At 32.0% G+C, this 12,722-nt stretch overlaps 1 protein-coding gene across 1 annotated transcript in view; it reads left to right on the top strand.

The window, feature by feature from the left end:
* The window catches only part of LOC144977643 (uncharacterized), a 72,414-nt gene that overhangs the window by 4,321 nt on the left and 55,371 nt on the right, over positions 1 to 12,722 (top strand). The window contains exons 4-13 of the mRNA XM_078923059.1: positions 109 to 405; positions 1,173 to 1,272; positions 3,073 to 3,401; positions 3,919 to 4,075; positions 4,489 to 4,593; positions 5,208 to 5,364; positions 6,124 to 6,262; positions 8,409 to 8,540; positions 9,442 to 9,525; positions 11,781 to 11,853. Coding sequence (XP_078779185.1) covers positions 109 to 405; positions 1,173 to 1,272; positions 3,073 to 3,401; positions 3,919 to 4,075; positions 4,489 to 4,593; positions 5,208 to 5,364; positions 6,124 to 6,262; positions 8,409 to 8,540; positions 9,442 to 9,525; positions 11,781 to 11,853 — 1,573 coding nt within the window. The remainder of the gene's footprint in view (positions 1 to 108; positions 406 to 1,172; positions 1,273 to 3,072; positions 3,402 to 3,918; positions 4,076 to 4,488; positions 4,594 to 5,207; positions 5,365 to 6,123; positions 6,263 to 8,408; positions 8,541 to 9,441; positions 9,526 to 11,780; positions 11,854 to 12,722) is intronic.

Here is a 12,722-nt window from a genome sequence, read left to right on the forward strand (position 1 = left end):
TTTTATGTTTTCTTTTTTTTATCTTTTCTCTTTTTATTTATTTTCTTTTTTTAAAATTTCATTTTAACTTAACCATTTATAAAAATTTTTTTTTTTTAATGCACAAAGGTGCTGCTGGATCCGTTGAATCAGGTGGTGGGTGCTGCCAAATCCAAACTGGCTGTCCGACAATTGTGTCGTCAACTGCCTTGGCAGAGAGAACGGCTAGAGTGTCTCGGGATTCTGCTGGGCATTACCGAGTGGGCTGAGTCGCTACAAGAGAAGATGACCTTCCCAGCGTATCTTGTGCGTGACGTGGTCGTGGATGAATTGTTTGGACAGACCATTGAGGATGAGGAGGAGGAAGAGCCGGTGGGTTCGGACGCTGATGATGATGATGATGATGATGATGATGATGACGAAGAAGTAGGTGCTTTTATTTTTTGGAAATTATGTAAAAGACCTGTAAAAATTAATTGTTTAGGAATTGTTAATGATGGTGATAATGATGATGATGATGATGATGATGATGATGATGATGATGATGATGATGATGATGATGGAGATGACGATTATGATGATGATGCTACTGATAATGATGAGACTAATTATAATAATGATAATAATAATACAAATAATAATAATAATAATAATAATAATAATAATAATAATAATAATAATAATAATAATAATAATAATAATAATAATAATAATGATAATAATAATAATAATAAAAATAAAAAAATAATGATAATAATAATAATAATAATAATAAATAATAATAATAATAATAAATAATAATAATAATAATAATAATAATAATAATAATAATAATATAATATAATAATAATAAAATAATAATATAATAATAATAATAATAATAATAATAATAATAATAATAATAATAATAATAATAATAATAATAATAATAATAATAATAATGATTGATTATGATGATGATGCTGATGATGATGATGATGATGATGATGATGATGATGATGATGATGATGATGATGATGATGATGATGATGCTGATGGTGATGATGCTGCTGCTGCTGCTGCTGCTGCTGCTGCTGATGATGATGATGATGATGATGATGATGATGATGATGATGATGATGATGATAAATAATAAAAATAGTTGTAAGAATAAAGCATCTAGTTAATGTTTCTTACAATTCTTGTTACTCCAGTTTGAAGAGAGTTCTGAAGATGACAATGATAAGGACAATGATGACGTATGCAACATTTCATCTGAAGAAGAAGAGAATAAAGCTCAGGATTTGCCTGCAGGTTGGTGTCACTCGTCCTCTTTAAAACTGATTGTTTTTGCGATGAAAAACATAAGAGATAGGTTTATGTGATGTATATTAAGACTGACTTACTTACTGACTAGAGGCCTTTTGATTCCTAATCATCCGATGGGGACGCCTCAGCTGCCTCTCTAATCAAGTGGAAAAGTGAAACAGATTTGAAGTTGGGGGATGCCTCTATTCAAATTGTTGACAAAGTGAAAAACCTTGGCACATTCTTAGACTCTGGACTGTCGATGGAGCATCAGGTTAATAATTTGGTTAGATCTCTCTTTTTCCAACTAAAAAAGATTGCTTCCATTAGACGGTTCATATCTGAGGATGTGACCAAGCACCTGGTTGTGTCCCTCGTACTATCGAAATTGGATTATTGTAATGCTCTGTTGTTTGGCGTTTCGCAATACAATCTGAAACGTCTTCAGATTGTCCAAAACAGCGCTGCCAGACTAGTATTTATGAAGCGTAGGTGCGACTCTGCCGGACCTCTACTTCATGACCTGCATTGGCTGCCTGTTGAGAAAAGAATTAAATTCAAAGCTTGTGTTTTAGTGTATCGTTGTCTTGAAGGTACTGCCCCTTCCTACCTTTCAGAACTAATTGAAAGATATTCAAAACCCCGCCCTTACGTTCGGCCAGTGATTCCACAAAACTAGTTGTCCCTCGAATTCGGAAAAATGCTGGAATGAGATCCTTTTCTCATTTCGGACCTCTATTTGGAACGCCTTACCGCAGAGCATTCGTGAAAAAGAATCTTTGTCTATTTTTAAACGTTCGCTTAAAACATATTTGTTTCGATTTTAGTAGATGGTATGAGAAGCAAGATAGGTTTGGTTTGTGTTGTGTGTTGTATTGTGTGTGTGTGTATGTGTGTGTGTGTGTGCTTGTGTGTGTGAATGAGTATGTTTCAGCCAAAGTAATTTGTAATTTAAGCGCTTAGAGTCTGGTGTCTCGGAGTTATAGCGCTATATAAGTTTTCAGCATTATTATTATTATTATTATTATCATCCGTGTCATTTCCTTCCACTGTTCACGGTCTTTTGCTGTCTAAGTTCATAAGGTCTTCCTTTGATTTTAATACTTTGTTATTTTGAAGGCGTTTTAAGTCTCTATTGAGGACAGTGTGAATTGACGTGGGTGGTCTACCTTGATATTTCTTGTGTCCAGATGGGGTGAAAAAAGTATTCATGGCTTTATTAGCTGGTATATTTACATCTCTTCTGAGTATATGCCCAAAAAGCCGCCATCTTGCCTTCAGGATTTGAATGGATAAGGGTCTTTCATTGCTTTTTTCATACGGTGTTTTATTGCTTATTTTTGTGGGGTATCGTATATTCAGGACTCTTTTCAGTTAAGACTAATTATGACAAAAGGTGGTTCATTGTCTTTTAAAGAAATCATTTTTTAGTTCCGGTTTTACTGAGTTTACTGTCACTTAAACATAAAAAATTAGAAAACACATTTTTGGGGATTATTTTGGCGCTTGTCTGTATTCGGTCAATCTTTATTTTCTTTGGACGATCAGGTTTTGTTTTTTTACCATTTTAGCATAAAATTAGTTTTTTTATTTTTTATGACTCAATTTTATGGCTCTGTGGCTTATCAATGTAGTTTCTCATCTTGTCACAAAATTCAAGCAAATGTTCTATTTAAAGATTGAATAATATTTATAGCGCGAGATATCAGTGAGTTGTTATAAAATGATTGGAATAAATTATATGTTTGATATAACTCGTTAAATTGTACAGGTTCTTTTTTTGTTTCTTTATTTTTCACATCATAGAGGTATCAAGTGAGAGTACCAGTGAAAATGATGAAGAGGAAGAAGACAAATCAGATGAGGCTGAGAAGAATGAAGAAGGCACTGAACAGAATCTCGCCGTCAATGAAGAAACAGATGAAAAGATGGTTGAAGAAGGAAAATCTAAGGAAACAGTGAAAGGAGAAGATGAAAGTAATGATGAAGAGGGTGAGGAAGAGGAAAAAGACAAAATAGTCAAGCCAAAACCTTTGACGAGAGAGGAGATGTGTCGCCTTGTGGTGGACACAATTCGCAGGGAGGAATTTGGGGAAGGAATTGAATTGAGTGAGGAGGCATCCAAGCTGATGAAGGTTGGTACCTATTTATTATTCTATTTAACATTTTAAAAAAGGGTACAATTAATTTAGCAGACCCTTTTAAACATGGATAAATACTGTTTCAATTTTTACTACTTTATGCAAGAATTTTGGTATTGATAGCATACAACACCCCCCCCCCCCCCCCCAAAAAAAAAAAAAAAAAAAAAAAAACAAACAAAAAACAAAGCCCCAAAAAAACCCAAAAAAACTAAGCAAACAAAAAAACAAAAAAAAAACAACCCTAAGCAAATAAGAAGAAAAAACATTTAAAACAAACCAAAAAACAAACAAAACAAAACTAGAGAAACAATGTCTAATTTTGACCATATAATAATATAATTATGATATATAATATAATTTAGACCTGATCTCTAAATTCACTGGTTTCTGGTTTACCCTAACATAATGCCAGATTGAGGAGGAGGGGGGGGGGGGGGGGGGGGGGGGGGGGGTGAGGGTGAGATTTGATTTATTATAGGTAACTGTTTTTCTGATTTCATGATTCCAGACTCAGCAAGAGAGGCAAGGCCGAAGTCTGAAGCGTCTGTCCCGAGACCTGTACAGTAAGGACACCCACTTTGTTCTGGAGTTGATTCAAAATGCAGACGACAACACCTACCTCAGTAGCATAACCCCTTCTCTCAACTTTGTCATTGATGCCTCTGGTATGGCTGAAGTATAATATACTTGTTTTTGGGGCCAAATTTTTTTTTTCTTTTTTTTTTACACTTCAAATTCAAATCTTTAAATTAAAGTTTTGGAGAACAGTTATTGAAAATGTTACACTTTTAAGTGCATATAAAGCTGTCATTCCTCACATTAAAAAAAAAAAAACCCAACAAATTAACTTGAGCTTTTACATAGTGCAATATCCACTAAACGTGCTCAAAGCACTATACTAGGGGTCCCCACCCAACAACTGCAGAAACATTCGGAAGAAGGGGCTTGAGGCTGGAATGATTCGCATTAATTATAATAAGAGGTTTCCTTTTTAAAGCTGTTGTGTTTGTTGATCTAGCATTCTAGTAGGTACTCACTTTGGCCTGTATTTTTTTATTTTCTTTTTTTTTTTTTTAAGGTGTGGCAATCCAGAATAATGAGCTTGGATTTGAAGAGCGGAATATACGAGCCCTTTGTGATGTGGGGAAGAGCACCAAATCTAAACACGTGCTTGGATACATTGGTCTGTACATTTTTTTTTTCAGATCCATGTAATTTTTTTTCGGTCTTGATAATTAATCAATTAATCAATTTATTTATTTATATATTAATTCATTCATGCATTCATTCGTTCATCATTCATTAAAAAAAATTGTTTATTCATTCATTCATTCATTCATTCATTTGTTGGTTGGTTAATTGATTGGTTCAATCATTGGTTTATTTATTTATTTATTTATTTATTTATTTATTTATTTATTTATATAATAATTAATTAATTAATTTCATTTGTTGGTTGGTTAATTGTTGGTTCAATCATTGGTTTATTTATTTATTTATTTATTTATTTATTTATTTATTTATTTATTTATTTATTTATTTATTTATTTATTTATATTTATTTATTTATTTATATGATAATTAATTAATTAATTAATTAATTTGTTTGTTTGTTTTTGCGTGTACTTTTGTCTTTGGTGTGTTTTGGATCTGATCTTTATTAATGTTCTTATTTATTTCTCTTTTTTTAAAAAAATGTTTTAAATTGCTTGTTTACATCTAAAATTACAAACAGAAGCTTGGAAAGAAATTATATTCTTTTTTTAATTTAATCTCATTTTTTCTAAATTTCCTCAGGTCAGAAAGGAATTGGATTCAAGTCAGTGTTCCGTGTCACAGATCGTCCGGAGATCCACTCCAACGGATTCCACATTTGTTTTGACGTCAAGAGTGGACCCATGGGTTACATCATGCCTCACTGGATAGACGATGACACACCTTCCTGTGATGAAAGGTGAGATTTCCCCATAGAAATATGTTGGCGTCCTTGAGATAGTCAGTCGTGACATGGTGAAAAGCTTTGAACTGTGATATTGTCAAGAGGTCAATTTTTATGGAAAATGAGTTCTCATCAAAAATCATTAAATCAAAACTTTTTCTTCATATTGATGAAATATTTTGATTCAATTTAACTCATAAATATTTTATTTCATTTTTTTAATGAAGGTAATTATTATACATAATATCAGATCTTGTCAACTTTAGAAGCGATTTTCTCAAAAATAGGGTTTCACACGCTAGCCCATGCATATGACCATAATTTCATGAAAAATCACCCGATTTGCTTCAAATAAAGATTAAAATGCTCAGGAGACATTGGGTTTTCAAAAAACCAAACCGCAAAACAAAAATGCGACTGATTATGTCAGGGATGCACACATATACATGTCAACACAACATATCATGTTATTGGTTGCATAGGTCAAAAGATCTTTGAATTGCCGTCGAATCTACAGTTTTAAAAAAAATCCCTGGTATGATTACATCATTTAGAGGTAAATAACAATGTGAAATTGAATGTAAGCTTCATTGAATGTAAGCTTCAAATGAACGTTTCGGGTTTCCCCTTTATCAACAAAACAAGATGAATGAAACACTACAGATGAGTGTGATAGTGTGGTAGTGGCGTTGTTAAGCTTATCAAGGGACAGATTGACTCATTTAATTTTGAACGATCAATTATTTAATATTTTGTATTTACCCCCCTTGTCAGCTGGCAGACACAGATCCTACTTCCATGGACAGATGACATCAAGGGACAGATAGAGACCCATGCTGCCAGATTCAACGATATCCAACCATCCTTGCTTCTCTTTTTGCACCGCTTACGGGAGATAACCATCGTAAACAAGGTAACTTCAGCCATATTGATTTTATTTTTCAAAACTAAATTTAGGCTTAGTGTAATTATTGTTAGTTGATTTCCGGATAAACTCTTCACTTTCACTTTTGACACTCTCACTTTTGACACTTTCACTTTTGACACTTTTACTTTTGACACTTTCACTTTTGACACTCTCACTTTTGACACTTTCACTTTTGACACTTTCACTTTTGACACTTTCACTTTTGACACTTTCACTTTTGACACTTTCACTTTTGACACTCTCACTTTTGACACTTTCACTTTTGACACTTTTACTTTTGACACTTTCACTTTTGACACTCTCACTTTTGACACTTTCACTTTTGACACTTTCACTTTTGACATGTTCGTTGTATGACATCCATCGTGTAAAACAAGGAAGAAGAATAAATTATGACATGGAACTAATCAATCTTCAATCGTTCTTATTTTCAACCCATCAAGGTATATAAATATATTATAATACTTAGGGTTGCTAGAATATATGTCAGACAGTACCTACATTGTGATAGACTAATGTCCTCTCCAAAGGGCAGCAAGACGTTGTTATTCTTTTTTTTTTCCACAAAAACAAATTTTTGTTAACTCTGGCTTTATGTGCATGATCAGTATATATACACACACACACACACACACACACATATATATATATATATATATTATATATATATATATATATATATATATATATATATATATATATATATTATATATATATATATATATTATATATATATATATATATATATATATATATATATATATATATATATATATATATATATATATATATATATATATATATATATATATATATATATATATATATATATATATATATTATATATATATATATATATATATATATATATATATATATATATATATATACCTGCCAACCCTTCGCTTTTGGCGGAATCATTCCTATTTTCACTCTTCCTTTTTGTCCTATTCCGCCAATGTCTCTAAAATTCCGATTTTCAAAAAATGATGATAATGGTAAGAATAAAAAACAGCAAAGCAAAGAGGGGGGAGGGGGTGAAAGAGGTGAAATTCCTCTTTGTTGTCTCAAATTCCTATTTTCAGGCGTTTTGATTCCACTTTCGGAATGTGAAGGGTTGGCATGTCTGTATATATATATATTATATATATATATATATATATATATATATTTATATATAATATATATATTATTATATATATATATATATATATATATATATATGTATTGCATAGAGTAAATAGAATAGGTTATGCTTCTCTCATTACTATGAAAGATGCCAGTTAGAAATGATTGGTCATTAAATTGCAACCAGATTTTTTATGATTCTTACAATTAAAACTTTATTTTCAAAAAAATCATTGCTTTAGCCCATCAAAAGAGAGATAGGCAACTTTGTGATTTGTCTTGCCATGAAGACGATGTGATGTGATAATTGAAAGCATCATCAAGGATAGATTCTGACACATGGAACTCACCAACCGATATGGTAGTGGTAGGGCTTTTGCAACCAAAAATGTAAGGCATTAATTAAAAAATCTGACAACACTAAACTTGGCATAGAGTTTAATGATCGGTATCCATAGCTGCCAATCCTACCGGAATTTGCGGGAGACTCCAGCATTTTTAGTTCATCTCCCGCGCTCCCGCCCGTCACACCGATCTCCCGCATTATCGTGCAGTAGCCTGACTGTAGGCCCAGGCCCAGGCCCAGGCCCAGGCCTAGAACCCATGTTAGCCTACCATGCGGGTATTTTCAGTTCTTTCGGTAACGTAACGTGAAATTCCGGTCCTCCATTTTGTAAACGGAAGTGAGTTTAAGTCAATCGGAAAGGCCGATACCGAATCCGTTCTTTTTTGTGAAGTTAAATAGCTGTACATGGCTGATATCGATTGTAATTAAATTATTCAGATTGAGAGTACCGTACTCGTAAGCATTCAAAAGAAGTAAACAAGTCAGTTTCAATCAGTCAGTCACAGCTCAAGGTCGAGTTATGTATCTCCCTGATTTTTTCTGAATCTCCCTGATTTTCTGACCAAAACTCCCTCTTAATAAGCTTGGTGGGTTGGCAGCTATGTACGGTATCTTCCATTGATTAAAAAAATTTTTTTATATACATCATTATTTTAGGTTGAAGGCTGTGAGATGAAAATGAGTCGCCGAGACCTTCCGACAGGGGAAGTTCAAATATCTCATACCCATGGAATTGACAGGTGGTTGGTGGTACGGAAGGTACTGGATGCCACTCAGGTGTCGGCTGAGGTGAGTCTCATAGTAGTCTTGGTCAAAAATTGTGGAACCCTTTATAGATAGTTCGAAGATGACGTAACTCAGGCCTTTGTTATTGTTTTTGCCATCCGCGTTTGTGAGTTGTTCTCACTAAACTGTATTAACCAGACTATAAAAGTTCATGGTTACACAGAGTTTGTGTGTTGGTCCGTTATACTTCCGGATGGCAATGTTGTGAACTCCTTGGCCAAGCACATTCTATCTATAAATAAGGTACATTTGATTCTCCAAGACTGTTGATTATGCACCTCGTGAATAGGACATAAAGGCAGCAGAATTTGCTATCTGATGCCTACGCCTTTCTTTCATTTTCACATCTTATCATGACACTATATTTTACTACTGTATTTATGTAGAGAAAGAAATGGAATGATCTCGAAAGACGGCTGATGTTTTATGTCACCACGGTTGTTTCATATTAGTTTTTTTTTTTTTTCGTTTTGTTTTTCTTTTGATCAAATGATTCTTTTTATCAAATGATTGTTTTGATCATATGATTGTTTTCATCAAATGATTGTTTTGATCATATGATTGTTTTGATCATATGATTGTTTTGATCATATGATTGTTTTGATCATATGATTGTTTTCATCATATGATTGTTTTCATCATACGATTGTTTTCATCATATGATTATTTTGATCAAATGATTGTTTTGATCATATGATTGTTTTGATCAAATGATTGTTTTCATCATATGATTGTTTTCATCATATGATTGTTTTCATCATATGATTGTTTTCATCATATGATTGTTTTCATCATTTGATTGTTTTCATCAAATGATTGTTTTGATCAAATGATTGTTTTGATCAAATGATTGTTTTGATCAAATGATTGTTTTGATCATATTATGATTGTTTTGTTTCCTCAGGCCAAATCAGGAGTGGATGTTCTTTCCACAGAGATTGCTTTGGCCTTCCCTTTGAAGGACAAAACCCACACACTCAGTCAAGGGGTAAGTCATAGATTATAAATTCTAAATTGAGCTTTATATAGAGCAATATCCACTAAATGTGCTCAAAGCGCTTTACAAGAGGTCCCTGGTCAACAGCAACATTTAACATGTAGGACGGGACACGACACCTGTTAGGCGATATTACAATTTTTTTGGACAAAGACCATGCTGTTACGCCAGGTACTCATTTTACACCTGAGTACGGTGAGAGAATGTGAGTAAAGAGCTTTTTCCAAGGATACAACTATGCGCTGAGCGAGCGCAAGGCTCGAACCTAGGACCTTCCGATCCGAAAGCAAGTGTGATACCGCTAGACCACATAGCCGCACCATTATGTATGGTTGAAGACTTTTGTTTCATTTTTCTGTCTTTCATCTGGGAGTCCCACTAATTCAGTTGTTAGAGCACTCGCCTCACAATTAAAGGGACTGATGTAGAGCCTGGGCTCAGTTGAGATTTTTTTTGATCTGTGGGCTTTATGGCTCTATAAGGAACAACTACTATCTTTCATCCTGTCTTTTAAATGATAATGTTAATTGACATATGGACATCAAAAGATGTGTTTTGGCTAAACAGATAATGAAGTTACAATAAATACACTAAAAGGATGTTACAATAACTACACTAAAAGGATGTTATATAAATACACTAAAAGGATGTTACAATAAATACACTAAAAGGATGTTACAATAAATACACTAAAAGGATGTTACAATAAATACACTAAAAGGATGTTACAATAAATACACTAAAAGGATGTTACAATAAATACAACACTAAAAGGATGTTACAATAAATACACTAAAAGGATGTTACAATAAATACACTAAAATGATGTTACAATAAATACACTAAAAGGATGTTACAATAAATACACACAAAGGATGTTACAATAAATACACTAAAAGGATGTTACAATAAATACACTAAAAGGATGTTACAATAAATACACTAAAAGGATGTTACATAATATAAATACTAACACTAAAAGGATGTTACAATAAATACACTAAAAGATGTTACAATAAATACACTAAAAGGATGTTACAATAAATACACTAAAAGGATGTTACATAAATACACATAAGATGTTACAATAAAACACTAAAATGATGTTACAATAAATACACTAAAGGATGTTACAATAAATACACTAAAAGGATGTTACAATAAATACACTAAAAGGATGTTACAATAAATACACTAAAAGGATGTTACAATAAATACACTAAAGGATGTTACAATAAATACACTAAAAGGATGTTACAATAAATACACTAAAAGGATGTTACAATAAATACACTAAAAGGATGTTACAATAAATACACTAAAAGGATGTTACAATAAATACACTAAAAGGATGTTACAATAAATACACTAAAAGGATGTTACAATAAATACAACACTAAAAGGATGTTACAATAAATACAAATAAAAGGATGTTACAATAAATACACTAAAAGGATGTTACAATAAATACACTAAAAGGATGTTACAATAAATACAACACTAAAAGGATGTTACAATAAATACAACACTAAAAGGATGTTACAATAAATACACTAAAAGGATGTTACAATAAATACACTAAAAGGATGTTACAATAAATAACACTAAAAGGATGTTACAATAAATACAACACTAAAAGGATGTTACAATAAATACACTAAAAGGATGTTACAATAAATACACTAAAAGGATGTTACAATAAATACACTAAAAGGATGTTACAATAAATACACTAAAAGGATGTTACAATAAATACACTAAAAGGATGTTACAATAAATACACTAAAAGGATGTTACAATAAATACACTAAAATGATGTTACAATAAATACACTAAAAGGATGTTACAATAAATACACTAAAAGGACGTTGAATTTAGTGCCAGATAAACAAGCCACGAGCATTATTCTCCTACAGCAGGCATACTTCAATATTTTCTTGAAATTCCTTCTTATTATGAACGATTTGAATGAAGCATACCATATCTATATCTTTTCTTTTTTTACCTCAAATATTTAAGTGTTTGTTTAGGATATAAAAATTGAAATATATATTTTCTTGGGATCGTTAGCACTTCTGCATTTTTGTTATTGTGTCAACTATTCAATAACAGAATATCTTGAAATTAGAATTGCTGTGTGGATAGTGTAATCGAGTTTTTTATTTTTTTTATTTTATTTTTTTTTTGTTTTGGTTTGTTTTTAAAAATTGAAACCTCTTATGATGTAATCTTGAATTGCATTTCAGACAAGACTGGGCCAGTTGCCTGTGTTTGCTTTCCTGCCTCTTCAGTCATATGGATTCAGGTTTATAGTGCAGGGTGAGTTTATTTTCGGCATTGTTTTTCCATGTTCATTTAAAAATTAAGTTACTTTCATTTTTTAGTTATATAGCTTATCCACAGTTTTATTAAAATTATATCATTAAAAATAATTTAAAATGAACTTTTATATAGCGCAATAGCCACTAAACGTGCTCAAAGGGCTTTACAACGGGTCCCTGGCCAACAGCAACACTAAACATGTAGGACGAGACATGACGCCTGTTAGGCGATATTATATTTTTTTTTCGGACAGAGACAACGCTGTTAACGACCAGGTACTCATTTTACACCTGAGTACGGTGAGAGAATGTGAGTAAAGAGCCTTTTCCAAGGACTCAACTATGCGCCAAGCGAGGCTCGAACCCAGGACCTTCCGATCCAAAAGTGAGTGTCATACCACTAGACCACATAGCCGCATATCATTGCTTTACAGTCTTTGTATGAAAACGTATTACGTGATCCACTGCATTGATTAATGACCTAATTGATTTACCTTCACCTATAAAGGAAGCTCACAGAACGCAACATTCAATCTGAATATTTAAATTATAAATTTCCATCTGAAGCATTGATTTTTTCATTATATCTTGATCTGATTCGATAGATGGATAGACAAAGAGATTGATTGATTGATCGATTAACTATTCGATTAATTAATTAATTCATTTTCATAATTCATTTTACACTCATCTATTCTTTAATTCATGCTTTCATTCATTCATTCATTCATTCATTCATTCATTCATTCATTCATTCATTCATTCATGCTTTCATTCATTCATTCATTCATTCATTCATTCATTCATTCATTCATTCATTATTCATTCATTATTCATTCATTCATTCATTCATTCATTCATTCATTC

The sequence above is a fragment of the Berghia stephanieae genome, chromosome 7, assembly GCF_034508935.2.
Source record: "Berghia stephanieae isolate SIO BIC M18660-M18661 chromosome 7, UCSD_Bste_1.3, whole genome shotgun sequence".
In the NCBI taxonomy this organism is placed as follows: Eukaryota; Metazoa; Mollusca; class Gastropoda; order Nudibranchia; family Aeolidiidae; genus Berghia; species Berghia stephanieae.